Source organism: Lathyrus oleraceus, chromosome 7, assembly GCF_024323335.1.
Source record: "Lathyrus oleraceus cultivar Zhongwan6 chromosome 7, CAAS_Psat_ZW6_1.0, whole genome shotgun sequence".
Lineage (NCBI taxonomy): Eukaryota > Viridiplantae > Streptophyta > Magnoliopsida > Fabales > Fabaceae > Lathyrus > Lathyrus oleraceus.
Window position 1 is genome coordinate 454,720,594 of NC_066585.1, and position 15,638 is coordinate 454,736,231.

At 35.0% G+C, this 15,638-nt stretch overlaps 1 protein-coding gene across 1 annotated transcript; it reads right to left on the reverse strand.

Annotated features, from left to right (window-relative positions):
- Nucleotides 1-1,118: 1,118 nt before the first annotated feature.
- LOC127101597 (uncharacterized) lies at nt 1,119-4,886 on the reverse strand. The gene is made up of 7 exons (XM_051039047.1): nt 4,622-4,886; nt 4,371-4,536; nt 4,217-4,275; nt 3,462-3,580; nt 2,823-3,060; nt 1,644-1,764; nt 1,119-1,451 (listed from the first exon to the last, which is right to left on the reverse strand). The coding sequence occupies exons 1-7, from the start codon at nt 4,679-4,681 to the stop codon at nt 1,372-1,374; spliced, it is 843 nt and encodes a 280-aa protein (XP_050895004.1). The 5' UTR covers nt 4,682-4,886; the 3' UTR covers nt 1,119-1,371.
- Between the last annotated feature and the right edge of the window lie 10,752 nt (nt 4,887-15,638).

Sequence of the window (15,638 nt, forward strand, 5' to 3'; positions counted from 1 at the left end):
ATATATGCAGAGATGTCGGGTAAAATTTAGAGGGCGGCGGGAAGAAGCCTCCCTCTTATACTATATCTTAATTTCTACAATATTTTGGTGTATCTTATTCATTAGAGAGGCTCGTATTTACAAGACAATGGGAATGTGTTGTGTAGTAGAGAAAATCCTAGACTGCCCAATTTTCGAAATCTTCCCTCATTGTGTAAACCGTCGGATTTATTCCTATCTAATTTACTTGGTTCTTCCCCCCGGTTTGAGCAGAATAGCAGTTCAAATAGACTGTCCAAAACTAGTTCAACCAACCGATTGAACTAGTTAGTCCAACCCTGTTTTGGAAACATTGGAAGAATGTCACTTCCACCACCGAACCTAACAGACAAAGACAAAAAGTTGTTTGCATTGTGAAAGGGATATTTAAGTAAATAATTATAACAAATATCCATTATCCAATTTAATGGGTTCTAATCGGTACCCGCTCCTTTGTGTCCAAAAACAAAATTTACCCGCTCCACCCAATTAATATTGGATAGATAAAAAAAATATGGAAGGAGCAGTTATATCCATGAAATATTGAGAAATTTCATAAATATTGAGAAATATCGTAGAATAATTACATTAATATGCATAGAATGCATTTTATTATAGTGATTAAAGGTAACTAAATATTTGTTTGAATCATCCAAATATACTAAAAAATATTCTATTCTAACACAAGATTGGTAGGAATTGCACCATAGCTCTAAAATAGTAAGTGAAATAACCAAACCAAACCATACTAAAACCAGTAAGACAATTTTTCTAAACCGAATCATTTATTTAAAAAATCAAACCATTAAACTATTTTTTAAATTTTTTGAAAATAAAAAACTAAAACTTATTTTAGTATTCATACAATATGGTTTATGGTTTGGTTCAATAACCAAACATAACGGTTCGCTTATTTTAATTTTAATTTCAGTTCGGTTCTGTTCATGTCATGGTTTGTTTTAACAGCCCTGCTCCAAATCATAAAGCACAACCCGCCATTGTATTGTTTGCACGTATCTAACTAGAAAAATAACAAACGAGAGGTTTAGACCCCCATGAGGACATAAGCAAAAAGTAAATAACTAAACTGAGAACCCAGAGAACAACCAAACCAAGGTTAGCAAACACGTTTGCACAAGAATTCAACTCACAGTTAGAATCACAATTAGAATGATGCACTGCAACCTCCAAATCCATCTCATGCAAAAAAACAAAACTGAAGTTCTATAACTAGCACCTGTACCTGTAGTGTGAAAATGTAACGACACGGAACAGATATGTTGTGTAAAAAAAGGGACAATAATATCCATTTTCAGTCGCCGTTTTAACTTTACTAATTACATTAACCTAATCTTAGAAGATGGACACATCTGGAGGTGGTCCATACACAGACATCCAAGAAAGTGGAACTCGCCATTTGCCACCTTCAATTCCTGAAAAATGCAATTATCAGAAATATATATTACCAATAAACCTTTATGCTTTTTTTACAACCAAAGTGCAAACAAATCAGTTCACTAATTATTAATAGTTACAATTAAATCCGTAACTTCTGCTTGTTTAACATAATAATAATCAATCGATCAAAATGAATATAAACAGAAACAAAGATCTATAAAACTCACCCGAATTAGGCTGACTTGGCTTTAGAAGTTTGCATGCTGCATCAGCTAATTGAAAAGCATCAGATGTGTTGTCTCCTTCTGAGCAATAACATAACAAGCAGGTGACCTTCAAACCTTTAGCCTGATACATTAAACAAAAACTTTACAACCAACCCATATTTCTGCAATTTCACAAAAAAACAATAAGCAGTAACCCGCTCGGCAGCTCATGTTTTCTTATCTTTTCTAACTAAACTATTATATTCATCATTCTCTTGCACAGATATTTGTGCTGACTAGCTTGAGAGATGACCTCTCAGCATTTTGTATTTATAATGAAAAATTGTACAAAGAAAATCACATGATTATATGGATTAAATCTAGCCTATATCTAACTAACTACATCAGAGATATACACAAGGAAATAGGGAATATTTACATAGAAGAATAGCGGGATGGCGTATAGCGGGATGACCGCTATACTTGATCATTTTTTGGACAAATTACATATAATAATTATAAACATATATGTAATGTAAAAGTAAACAAATAACTCAACTCAAAATATTCATAAATCAAAAGACACATGAATCTTGAAGTGCATAAGCAACTATGAAGAAAGGTTAAGGTTGAGTCTCAACACAAATTTGATTGAAAACCCCAAAATTACCCTTAAAACATTGTAAATTTAAGGAGTAACTTCGGTTTTTTAGAGGGGAAAAGGATAACGGGCCAGAAACCGCTTCGGGACCCTATAGCGGCCGCTATAGTGTTCTGCGCCGCTAAGGTTCTTCCCATAGTTACCGGCCTTCGCTCCGCTCCAGTATTGTGAGATAGCGCCCTATTGGCCGCTATTGACTACTTTGGAAGAAAGTAAGGAAGATAGCATCTCAGTCAATTATTCTATTTATTAAACATATCTATCCTTTCAGAATATCAATACAGAATTCACAATTCACACTTAACTTTGTCAAGGCATACATACAATGTACAGAGCCTCGTATTATTAACATGTGATGTAAATAAAACCACTTCAATTTGTAAGTTTTAAAACGCAAACTAGCTTGTGACAACAGAAGCCAATTATTTATCAAATGTATCACGTGATGAAACATTTTTTCCTTCCCTGTTCCCCGATTTAAATTATTACATGAATAAGAAGAAATATGATATAAAGATAGTTAACAGCACATGCATTACCTTGAGAAAAGAAAAAAGTGCAGCGAAAGGCAAGCTAGCATAATAATCTTCTTCTTCTAGTTCATCTTCTATAGAAATAGTATCTTCAGTAGTTGCTTTTCCTTCAGCTAAATCACTAAGATATTTCCAATGCTTTTGAGAAGGGTCATACTCCTGAAGTTTCTTCCATCCAAGCTGTTCACAGTTTTCGTCAGTTCCGTTGCTGTTGGCACTGGATAGGTAATAAATCTGCAAACCACTAATATGGAAGCCCGTGGACATATCAGAATGGAAATTATTCAAAGGCAAATGGATACTTACATTTTAAAAGATTGTCAAGGTGAGAAAACTTAAAGCATTTATATTTGAACATGAGTGACAGTCACGGAAGAAATGAATTGAATATCTTAATCATAAAGAAGTATTTTAAAATATCATGCTGCTATTTCAAAATGTGATTAATTTTGATACAATGTCATTATGTCAGCGTATAAAGTTTTACGCTGTCAGTATATCACAATCAATCATATGTATGACTGTAAAAATAGCTATGATTAAAGTCAAATGCTTTTAATAATCTCACAATCATAACTGTTGTTAGTGTAAATAATCATTTACAGTGTATGTGAATTAAATCCATTCAAAATATCACTCCCTCACCTTGACATGTCAACCTTTTGCCACTTTCCAAAATCTAAGCTGGAGAGAATAATAATATGCTTTTTTCCACTTCCGGCAATAAAATCAGCCATGTTTTTGGCAAACTCGAGCATCATTCCCTATCAAATGTTATGTATTAGTTTTAATTTCTCCTTCCAGATTCAAAATTTAACTGTCAACTCAAGCATTAAAACTGATAGAAACAAAGATATACTCCTAAAACAACACTAAAAACAGGAACGGATGGAGTATTTGATGATAAGCTATAATAATCTATTGATTACTTCCAAAGGAAATATTGATGTCCATCAAAACAGAGAGCACAAAATTAGGAGACAAGAAGTAGAAAAATTCAAGATTACAAAGAGCAACGACAGCATAGAAGGGGGAGTCCTAAACTGCTCAATGCCACGTACATGAGAAAAAGCTACTACATTTAGGACCTATTTGGATTGACTTATTTTTACTGGCATAAACATAGTGAGTCTGTTTCTTGAGAGAGCTTAGAGAAACAGCTTATACCACGTCCACAACCAGTTTTCACTTATTTCCACAAACTCTCTATGATATATTATAAAAACAACTTGCATTTGGTTTATCTTTTGTTATAGAAATAGGTAAACCATAAGCACTTAAAAGATACACACTTATTCTATAAGCGCTCAATTAATTGTCCAAACAGCCCTTAGGTTTAACTACCCATCAACTTAGTTTGAGTAAGGAACAGTCCACACAAATAGGGCATCAGTTGATACCTTAATTACAGGAGATCTCTGCTGGATAACAGTGACACCATTAGAAGGGGAATCATAAGCTGCAAATAATCGATTAAAAAAAGCTGAAAATTATTTCAAAATTCAAAACAAATCATTGCAAACAAAACAAATTAAAAAGGAAACCAAACAACACCTTCAAGAGGAAGTGCGAGGTCCCCTTGAGGAACAGGTCCATAAGCATCATTGCCAACACAGGGAAGAACGTAAGGATCGTCTAAGTAACCAACTTTCTCAGAACCCAATGACGAAACCAAAAGATCCGCTGTTAACTGCCCAACATTCCCAATAGACACAGCAGGCTGAAAAAAATACAAGATTTTGAGCTAACCCTAGAATTGGAAAAATAAAAGGGGGTAAACGTAAACCCTAGAAAATGATACAAACCAAAATCAAAGTTGAGCAATCTTCATGAAAGTGATTGCTTCCTTCGGAAATGAACTTCATATGTAGGGGAGGAAATTTGCTACTTTGTTGCTTCAACTTTTTTAAGCTTCTGCGTTTCGCTTTTTCTTGAGGAAGAAGAAGTGGAAAATTGCTTAGGGAGAAAATCGGAGTCTTATGCGGATAGCGTCTTTGGGTAGAAGCAATAGTGGGTACCTGATATAGATTACACCGGTTTGAAGAAAGAGTAACTTAATTTATTTCTCAATTTTCAAAATGGGTTGGGGTATGTTTTTGTAAATAATGGTTTGGATTTTTTTTAATTGGTTCACTTAATTTTTAGGGGATTTCTTGCTTCAGAGTGTATTATTATAGTGCCACATAAAATCACATTGTCTCAAAATCAATCAAGCAACATCAAAGTTTATTCAATCAACACCAACTACATCAAAGAGTTCATTTAACTACATCAACTTTAAAGATTCCTTACTTCTTGTAAGTTTTTTATTATTGTAAAAATTTTTGAGTTTTTGTATAAATTTGTAGAAATTGATGATTAGGTATTGAAATACATAGTTTATGCATGTTTGATAATTGATATATTATGAAAAATGTGTTTCATAGTTAAATGTAATGATTAATGCATTATTTTGGGGGTCTTGGTGGTCTGCATTAGCGTCATTGACGAAAATGAAAGTTGCAGGAAACTCCAGAGATGCATCTCCGTATTTTTTCAACGTTTGGATTTCCAAGAATCGGAGATGCATCTTTGTATTTTATCAGTCTGCATTTTTTTGCTTTTCTTGCTTGCAGGGTTGCTTGTAGTAATTGTGTGACACTTGTCTGGTTTACTTACAAGCATTATGGTTGATAGAGACGATAGATTGAGGCACGACAAGATTGCACAACAAGCATTTATCCAAAGGGAAAAGAGTTAGGTTTCGCATGCTCCTGTTCCCTTTAGCCCGGTTGATGTCGAGACGTCGATTTATGGGGTTCATATATCTCCACCTTCTTCTTCCTGTAGGAGGCAGGTGTCGCCTAGTGACGCATCACTGCCTCCATCTTCCCGTAGGTGACAGGTTTCGCCTACTCAAACAGCAGAGGTACCCAAGTCACCGGAGGTACCTTAGTCACTAGAGGCACCAGTGTCAACCTAGGCACCAGATGGACCTCAGGTTGATGAGGCAGCATAGGTATTTGGAGGAGGCTCGTTAGAGTTTCCGCTATTGCCTCTTTACCTGGGTCATATTGCCTGACATATTTGGGATGGAGAGGTAAAATTAGTTGGATTCATTCTTTTCAAATTACGTATATTATTATATTACAAGTCTCTAACGATGATTTATTTTTCTACATGATTGTGATCTGCTGAAATTCATTAACCATGGGCAAAAGATTACCGACCTATATTTAGGATATGTCGCGTGCTTCTGCATTTGCCCCGCTCAGAGGGAACCATGCGATATAGTCGTTTCGAGTGTATCTTGACTGCTTGGTAGCAGATGATGTGCAATTTAACACCTATGTCGATCACCGTGAGAGGCGGCCATTTGACGATATAGTCTTATACTCAGGATGGTTGACTTGTGGTTAACGTCTGGCATTTCCTCATTTGCCTGAGCACATCATGTGGCAGTTCGGCTACACCCGAACTATTTCTAGACACCTTATTGTCTCTACTCCTCCCAATATGACACGTAGAGATATGGATGTCATGTTTGATGATTATCTTAGTCATCTGGTACCAAAGGAGACAAGGAGTACCATAGTTGAGAGCGATTGGAGGTATGTAGACAGGTAAATTAGGTGGTTCTTTAGGTATCACATCCATATATGGTGTAGGCTGCTCTAGGAGATCCATCAAGACTAGTTTATCAGGAGATACTAGAGAAAGAGCATGCTAGGTTAGATCATGCTCATGATGTGTTGCCTAGATATCGCCTTATTGTGGAGATTGTGCAGACAAGTATTGATAAAGGTATCTTTCCTGATGGTTATGAGGTGATGAAGGTCCTAGGTGCCATTATGATAGAGGCACGAGAGGCACTAATATATCGGAGACAGTGTCGGAACACAGGGGCATAGGAGCCTGAGGAGCTCGAGTCTAACATACGCAGTAGTTAATAGTATTTGTAGTTTGGATTTATGTTCGGTTGTATTTTATTTTTACTTATTTCGACTTTGTTGTGTATGTCATGATGACTTATTTTGACTCCGGATTTATATAGGTCATTTTTTGCATATCTGTTGTATGATTTAATGTTCATCACATAACAAGGGCTTTAACATTTATAAATCGTAATTTTCATCTGAGTAACCATAAAACTAACTTAAATTGCACTATTTTGACAGTGTAGCGGGGTATTCGTTACCATTAGAGATATTGACTAAATCCAAGGTAAATCATACAAGTCGAGTCGCCACCGCACTTCTATTTATCCAAAGGAATGGTTAGAAAGCGAACAAAAACCTAAAAGTTTTAACAAAAACTAGTAAAAGAAACAGAGATCTGGGTAAGGGGGTTGGTTATGCAATGGGAAGGTGTTAGGCACCCAAAACATCCTAGGTACTCCTAGGGAGCCCTTTTCACACTTATGAAGGTTGTTGTTTTGTGAAAATTTGTTGTGCAAACATGATTGAAGAGATGAGAAGAGAATATACAAGTTTATTTACATTTTGTTTGGATGGATAAACCCATTGCCTACGTACCATCTTACAAAAGATTAGGATCAAAACCTCGTAGTTCGGGGTAAAAATCTCAAAATGAGTGTGTGAATTGATTGGTCCAAAAGCCTTAAGGTCTTTTGTTATCAAAGGGAGAAAACTCAACCAAACCACAAATCCACCATGTGAGGATAGCTTCAACATGCTAGTGAGGGGTTAACCCTATAATAAGCATGGAAGACTCATTGTCCATCACTAAGGATATAGGTGTGTATTACATCTACCACCAAGAGAACTCAAACCTAATAGCTAAAGGTTATGGAAAATTTGATTAAGAAGGTGGCCATTGGAACCACAAAAGACATTTGAATGGGTTATATTTACCAATTAGAAGTATATACAAAAGTGGTCAAAGTTGACTTAAAGGTTCAATTCAAAATAAGTATTATGAAAAGAAAGTTTGAAAATCAAAAGCATAATGCTTAGGTTTCTAATGTTGGAAAACAATAGTTAAATGTTTGCACAAAAAGGTTTGGCTTGGGTTAGAGTGGAGAGATGAAGAAGAAGGGCTAAGTCCTAAGGAAAATAAAAGGGAAAGGGAAAGAAATGAGACCACACTAGGAGTTCCTTTCTTGAGATCATATTGATGATCCAAGTAGCTCCCATCCTTTGGAATAAGCAAGCACAAAGTATAAGCAATCAAACAAGTCTCATAAGAGATCCTCAATGTATATTTTTTCTTCCACTTAGATGAACATGGTAATGATCCTCCAATCAAGCTCAAAGAGAAACTCCTAGCACAAAAACACACACATCAAAAGTTCCATGAAGTAAAACAAGAATGGACAAGAGTGAGTTTAGAGATTGGGTCCTTCTAATCCATCTTCACCATTAAGATCCTTTTACTCCTATTTTTCATAAGGAAGGATCCTAAAATCTAAGTCAAATTCTCCATTTCTTTGCATAGGGAAAGTCCTAGAAACTAAGTCCATTTCTTTGCATTTGGTCCACAACAATCAAAACAAAAACACAAGCAAAATAATATATACACAATTATGTGCTCAAGTGAGCAAAAGGCAAATGGCATTAATATAAACATGTGCTCAAGTTAGGAAAAGGAAAATCAAATGAATAATATGTGCAAGAATAGTAAATTGCATAAAAGTAAATTGCATAAAGTAAATGTTAATTGTTAATAGTTAGTGTTAGTAGTTAGTGTGCCATAAGGCAAATTTAGCGCTATGTTAAGCAATCGTAATTGGACTTATGTAGAAGTCACAACTATCTGAGGCCGGTCAATAATAATGTAGGCAACAAACACAAGTTAGGAGTCTTGATTAGTGAACCAAGTCCCAACAACTTGCCATTCCCAAAAGGAGAAGAGGATTGATCTTGTATTGGTTTAAGCCTTATGCATGATTTAAAAGACAACCTATCCTTAATGCAAAGCCATTCACTTGATCAATTGATCAAGATGAATTAGATTTGAATCAAGGAAGGTTAAATCCCTCTAATCAATGCTAACTTATCAGCCTTCAACTTATTGATCAAAAAGAAAAAAAGAAGAAGAAGAAGAAGGAGATGAATAAGAGAAATGAAAATGACAAAATTAAAGTGCATTAAATGAAACCTCATGTACCAATCCTCATATGTTGACCAATAACATTGAAAGTCAAGGTCAAACAATCAAAAACAGAAGTGAGATGAAGATTGGAAGTCAAGAAATGAATAAACTATTTTTGGCATTTTTTTAATATTAACAATAAACTTGAATTAAAATAAATGGAAAGGTCAAACTTCAAAATCACTTCAAATCAACCTTGAAAGGTCCAAGTGATTTATCCTAAGTTCAACAAGGTCAAACAAGGTTTGAAAAAAAAATTCAGCATTTTTAAAAGTCAGAAACTAATTTTAATCAAATAAAAATGAATAAAAACAACCTAATTGAACTAAAATCTCAAATAAATCTCAAATCAATTCAAAATTTGATGAGAATATTTTTCATAGATCCATCATCATTAAAATAGGTTAGGAAAATATTTTTGCATTTTTTGAATATCAAAAACTATTTAAAATGAATTAAAAATAACCAGAAAAGAGAAAATTCACAAAAAATATCAAATGATGAAATAAAAAATATTAAAAATCAAAAATAGAAACTAGAATTTATTTGGGAAATAATGCAATTGGTCCCATAATTTTTGGATTAAAAATGAAAGAGATATTAATTTTTGAAATAAAATGGAATTAAAGAAAATAAAAGGAAAATAAAATAGAAAATGGAAATTGGAAAAAAGCGTGACCGTCTGATCTAAGCTCATTAATTGAGCTGGCAAATCATGAGGCCAAGAAGCGCGCGCCTATGGTGATCCACGGTCAATGCACGCGTATGGGAAAGAATTAAAAGTCATAACAATGAAGGGACGAGATCAAATCTGGAGAATGGATCCAACGGCCAGGATTTAAACTGGACTTGATGAAGCCACCGGAGCCACCGTCTTCTCCGGTGAGCTTCTAGATTCCGGCCAAAATGCAGAACCTCAAAACTCAACCAAATCAAGCGATCTATACATCCATAGAAAGCTGGGATGATGTACATCATCCCTGTACCATCCATTTCCACTCTAGATCTCTATGATTTAAGAAATCAGAGATGGAAAAATCTGGTGTTCATCATGAACTCAATGAATTGCAAAAATTAAAAGCATAAACATGATGCCTCCATTGAGAGGACTTCAACCAACACAAAACCACAGCCAATAGGTCAATGAATTAAGAGAATCGAAGCAAATACCAGTTGGAGTTCAAGTTCGAGTTCTGGTGATTTGAGCTTGAAACCTTGCTTGCTTTATCAAAACAGAAGTTCAATGAAGTGTATGGTGAAGGTCTATAAGCGTTAGATCTATGAAAACAACCAGATGTAGTTGAATTCGAGATCTGAAAATTTTAAGAGAAATGAAACTTTCTTCTTTAGTGATGGTTGGGGAATGAATTCTGCAGCATTTTAGGTTGTAATTGGTTGTCCAAATGGAGGGAATGAAGCGTGTATTTATAGCTGAATTGGCAAGGGAAGTGTGAAGGAAACCGTGTGCATGAATTTGGATATCACTTGCATGGGCTTGCATGATCATGCACAAGGCCCAAAAGCAATGCCAAATGAACTCTGAGCAATGACCAAAGGGAAATGGACGTGTAATTTGCCTTGCAATAGCTTGCATTTCAAGATTCAATGTGAATTTCACAATTGGTCACAAATATTCAGCTCTTCGAAAGTCACTCATGAAAAATTCAAATATAAGCATATGAGTAATGGTTGGAAAGGTATTTGTATAAGGAACAAATTTTATGTTGGACAAAAACTCATTTAGAGTGTGGAAATTTATGGAATTTGAGTTTAAAGTGTGATGTGCAAAACATGTCAAGGCAAGGTTTCTAAAATTGGCCAACTTTCAAGCCCTTCTGTTTTGATGATGCAAGCTTCAAATCTACAACATCAAAGTTGTAGATCTTTTCAAGACAATCAAAATTGACTAAGATTTTGCATCATTTGGATTTTTGATGAAGAAGTTATGGGCACTTGAAGTTGGACTTGTTTGACTTTTAATGCATTTGACCCAAAAGGACCTATAATGTCTTGCATTATCACATGTATTTACTTTGAGATTTTGAAATTTTGTTCAACATAACATTTGAATTAGACATCTTAAGCTTTCCAATGCATTTGATCCCACCTCAAAATCATAAAAAATGAATGAGTTGTGTCCTTGGGAAGTTGACCCAAAATTAGGGTTTCAATCAAAATGACCTATAATGTATTGGAATGGCAGATGGTTTTCCAAGCTTCAAATCAAATTTTAATGAGAATGAAATTTGTTCATATTGTCCTTAAGAACATTTTTTCTTTTGGGACCATCTCCATTTGACCAACACACAAAACGTTAGGTCTCAGTGCATTTCAAAATAGTTAGATGAATTGACTGATCAACTTTTCAAGTCCACAACTCATATCTTGATGAATTGATGATTGAGGACACTCAAATAAGTTCAAATATGCATGAAATGAATAATTAAAGAACTTCCCTTGATTATATTTGACCATGGGCTGAGGTTGCTTTATGAGCAAGGCATTGTGATGCACAGATGAATTAGGGCTTCCTTGAAAAACAAGACCTCAAACCCTTGACTTGCTTGGATCAAACATGATGAATTGAGATGCTAGGGAGGCATATTTGATGGATGAGAGCCTTGGGAACCATTACCATGTTTGCTTTCACCTCTTCTTGACCATGTCATTGTACCAATGATCTCCTAGAAGCTTTTGACCTTGTGATTGCTCAAGCTACAACCAAAAGATGTTAGTGGCATATTTTTGTGCTTTTGGTTAGTAAACAAAATGAGAAAAGCAATAATATACAATTCAAGCATGCTTGGGGATCTCAAACCACTCACAAGGAGTCCCACCTAAAGGCAAAGGGAACCAAGATGCTCAATGATCCTTGAGGCTATGCAAATGAAGTGTTATGATGCCATGAGGGATCTTAGGGACAAAATTGGGGTCTTACAGACAGTTACGGAGATGCATCTCCGTAAATCCTAAACAGAGATGCATCTTTGAATCAATAAATGTTTAAAATTGGCCTTTCAAAGAGGGATGTATGGGGTGTTTTGAAATATTTTGGAGATGCATATATGGTTTCCTGTTTACAAAATATGTTGGTGTGGCTTAGTGGGATGCATGGGGTGTGTTTTGAGATATTTCTGAGATGCATCTCCGGATCAGTTGTAACATTCTGACTTAAGACAAGGGTGTGTCCGAATCTGAGGGGCATTTTAGGTTTTTCATAGGGTGTTTTTCCACCCTATAGGGTGGGATAAGAAAAGATATGATTCTTATGAACCAATTTTAAATGGACGCCCCTAGTTGTATATGGACCCAACTTTTCTTAAAATCCGCATTGGATTAGAAAGATACATATTCTCACAATGAAAAAATGTTATTTTGTTATGAAATACACATTTGAATAATATAAAAATGTTATCAATTTATTATATTATTCAATGGAATTAAGGCATTGGTCAATTATATTGTTTAATTTTTTATTTTATCAATTTATTATTGTCCTGCATCGGAAACATAATTATGTGTGAATTGAATGGTGGACTCCTGATGCGGTGTTGCAAGTCTTTGGTGCAATTGAACGCATGAGTTGATCTGCAAAGTTAGCACTTCAATGCTCAAGTAAGTGAATGAGTCAAAAAAGAGTAGAGTGAAGTATAAAAATTATGCATGTAGCATAAGTATTACGTATCTCGAAGTGTCATTGGACTTTCTTTAGAACAACAAGTGGGCCTCATTTATTGGGTCTTTGACCGGTTTATAATAGATTCCCCCGATAATTGTCATAATTTGTTGAACGAAAAGTCTTTTTGGATTAGTGTCAGCCACATAATGTTGGGTTAACTACCAATATCCATGGAAAATTCTAGGAACCGGCTGCAAAGAAAGTGAAAGACAAACACATTAAATGTCAGTACATTCATTGTGTCGCTTCATAGGGTTTAGTACATGTGGCTCTAACTTCGTGATATAGGGCATGCCAATTTTACTAGGGTATTCAAGTATACTCAAGTGTCATTGTATTTCCAAGGTAATATCTTATTGTTGTTTTTTATCTACCAGTTGTCATGTAACCTGGATCGTAGATTGGCCTGCCTCATTCTCCTATATAAAAACGGTTTGGCTTCCAAATGAGCTTCCAAATGAACTTCTTGTGCCTAAATACCCTAGGAACTTGTTTTTATTTTGCAAACTTACTTCTCTTACGAACTCCAGTAAACTTTGAACTTCTTGGCGCTTTGTTGATTTGGGGCTTATAACTCTTGAACCATTGTGTTCTTCGGGCTTACTCATCATTCCTTCTCTTTCGACCTATTATCCTTTCTTCATATATCTTTTTGTCTCCTTACCCATGCTTTGTACTTTCCTTTTCCCCTTTAATGGATAACTTAAGGAATGTACATGCAGATATATCAAATGACTCTGAAGGTGGAGACTCTTCATCGTCATCTACGGTCGACCACTCAGATATTTTAGACATTTTTCATGTTAATGGTTGAGAGGTTAACCGACATGTCCATGACCTAAATGTACTCATTAATAGCCTCAGGTTTGGTTTGGATTATATGGAGGATGAGACTGATCTTGATATGAGGGATGTCATTATCCGTATTTCCTCCCTTGCCTGAACCTATTCAACCTTAAGCACCGCTCTGGTTGCCTAAGAGGAGTGCCGAATCGGTTTTCCATTCATTCTCTTAGGGCGACAAATAAAAGGGGCCTTACAAATACAGAAGCTAGTGGTTTCACTGATTTTCACAATCCTTCTACTGCTTCTAGACAACATTTATTTTTTCATGATAACTAGGTTGGTATGGTGCACCACGAAAAACCTGGTGGACCAACTGACCTCGATTAATATCATTGGGTAGATTCAGAACTCATGGGGATAACTTATATATTTGATAGTGTGGCTAGCATCGGAAGCGCTTACATGGATGTGGGTTTTTCGCTTAATTGGTTCGTCTGTTCAGTTGACAATGACAAGAGAATTTGCAGTGTGTTCAGAGGGTGTTTCATCCTTATCTATGAATGTATGTTCCACAATCTAAAATTGAGACTTTCTTTCACCAAATTCGAGAAATTGGTGCTTAAGAACTATAGATTGTCCATTCCTAATTACACTTGGAGACCTGGGCTTTTGTCAAGATGTTCTAATATTGGTATGAGTATTGGGAACAGCAGAGTTGCACCTACTTTCGCCAGCGTACTATCCCATCTATACGAATAACTCATCTGCTTTCACACTGTCGGATTATTCGTCAAGGATTATCTATTTTTGTGCAGCTATAAAAATGAGATGTTTCTCAATCTCATCCAAGCACATTTGTTGTATGGGACTCGATTGTTAAAAAACATGCTCTCGGGTATCGATATATATCTTTTCAGACTATGATCGATACCTGAAAACTCTTTACTTTCATACAAGGGTTGGAATGATATAATTCAGGTATTAAAATAAAAGTGAATAAAACTCCCATATTCGACTTGTGACAAATCATATTAATAATCATAAGATAATCCTCATGGCCTTTAGTCCCTAATGGACTACTCACTCATGGTGAGGAACAGAATAATCAGAGCAATATTCGTAAAAGAAATCATGATAAACAACTAAAATAACATAAAAATTGAAATGAAAGAGATAAGTAGAACCTGAATGGAAAGAAAATAACTTGAATTAAACTTGATATAATACTCCAATGGAAACTTGAGTATATAGCTTGGAAAAGTAAAAATACATGAAAAAATGGAATAAAAACTGGATTCCCAACTCAAGACTACCTATGAGTTTTTATAATAGAAATTATAATGGTGGACTAAATCTAACTAATCAATGTCAATTGCATAAGAAAATATTCAGATCCAAAGATGTTGTTCATATTGGATTGACCCTTTGGATTGCCTGCATTTTAGCAAAACAACAACTTGGAGAAGTGTCTAAGTGTTCAAGATTGATCTAGCTTGCTAAAGTTGTACGAAACTACAAAGTGGACACATGTTAGGCGTGATGCTCCAACATATTGGTACGATATTTAGGCCTTGTGTAACAAGCGCCAGATTGCTTCATTTTAATAGAATCTTTTGAGAAGATTCAATTATGTTTTATTTCTATTGGCTTAGCAATATGTTTATATAATTTGTTGGACAACTGTGAAATTCCAATCAGACTTAAAATAGATTTAAATTTGAATTTGTAACAAACCAAATCATATCTTTTTGTTGGAGATATTCAATGAGAAAATCAAATGTCCAACAGATTATGCAAAGATTCTGGACAAAAAATAACTGCAGATCCACAAGGAAAAAGCCCAAAGGTATTTTGTTATATAAGGAGCTCAAACTTGTATTGAAAAGCAAGCATTCTCATTGAATATTTTAGAGTTCTAGGGTTTACAAGAGTCCTTGTTATTTTTATGTACACCTCTATGTCTCGGTAACTTGGCATATAAGGTTTATCTAGTTGAGTTGTAAATTCAACATTGTTATGTACACCTCTATGTTTTAGTATCTTGGCATAGAAGGTTTGTCTAGTTAAGTTATAATATTCAACATTCTTTTATCTTGCTAAGATTGAAGTTGATCATTAGGGTTTAGTGGTTGTTTACTCCTGTCACGGGTTAAGTGACAAAAAAGAAAGTGAGTAGGTTCTCATGTTTACGGGGGCTTTAAATAGAAAGTCATTGGGTAGTGTTAGGAAGAAACATTGAACAACATAAGGTTTATTGTTTCTTG

Excerpts from the sequence above, each read along its gene's own strand:
- LOC127101597 (XM_051039047.1), bottom strand. The coding sequence starts at position 4,681 with ATGAAGTTCATTTCCGAAGGAAGCAATCACTTTCATGAAGATTGCTCA. Across the intron at positions 3,061-3,461 it reads CAAAAGGTTGACATGTCAAG|TGGTTTGCAGATTTATTACC; the intron begins GTGAGGGAGTGA and ends CTTCCATATTAG. Across the intron at positions 1,765-2,822 it reads CACTTTTTTCTTTTCTCAAG|GCTAAAGGTTTGAAGGTCAC; the intron begins GTAATGCATGTG and ends TTAATGTATCAG.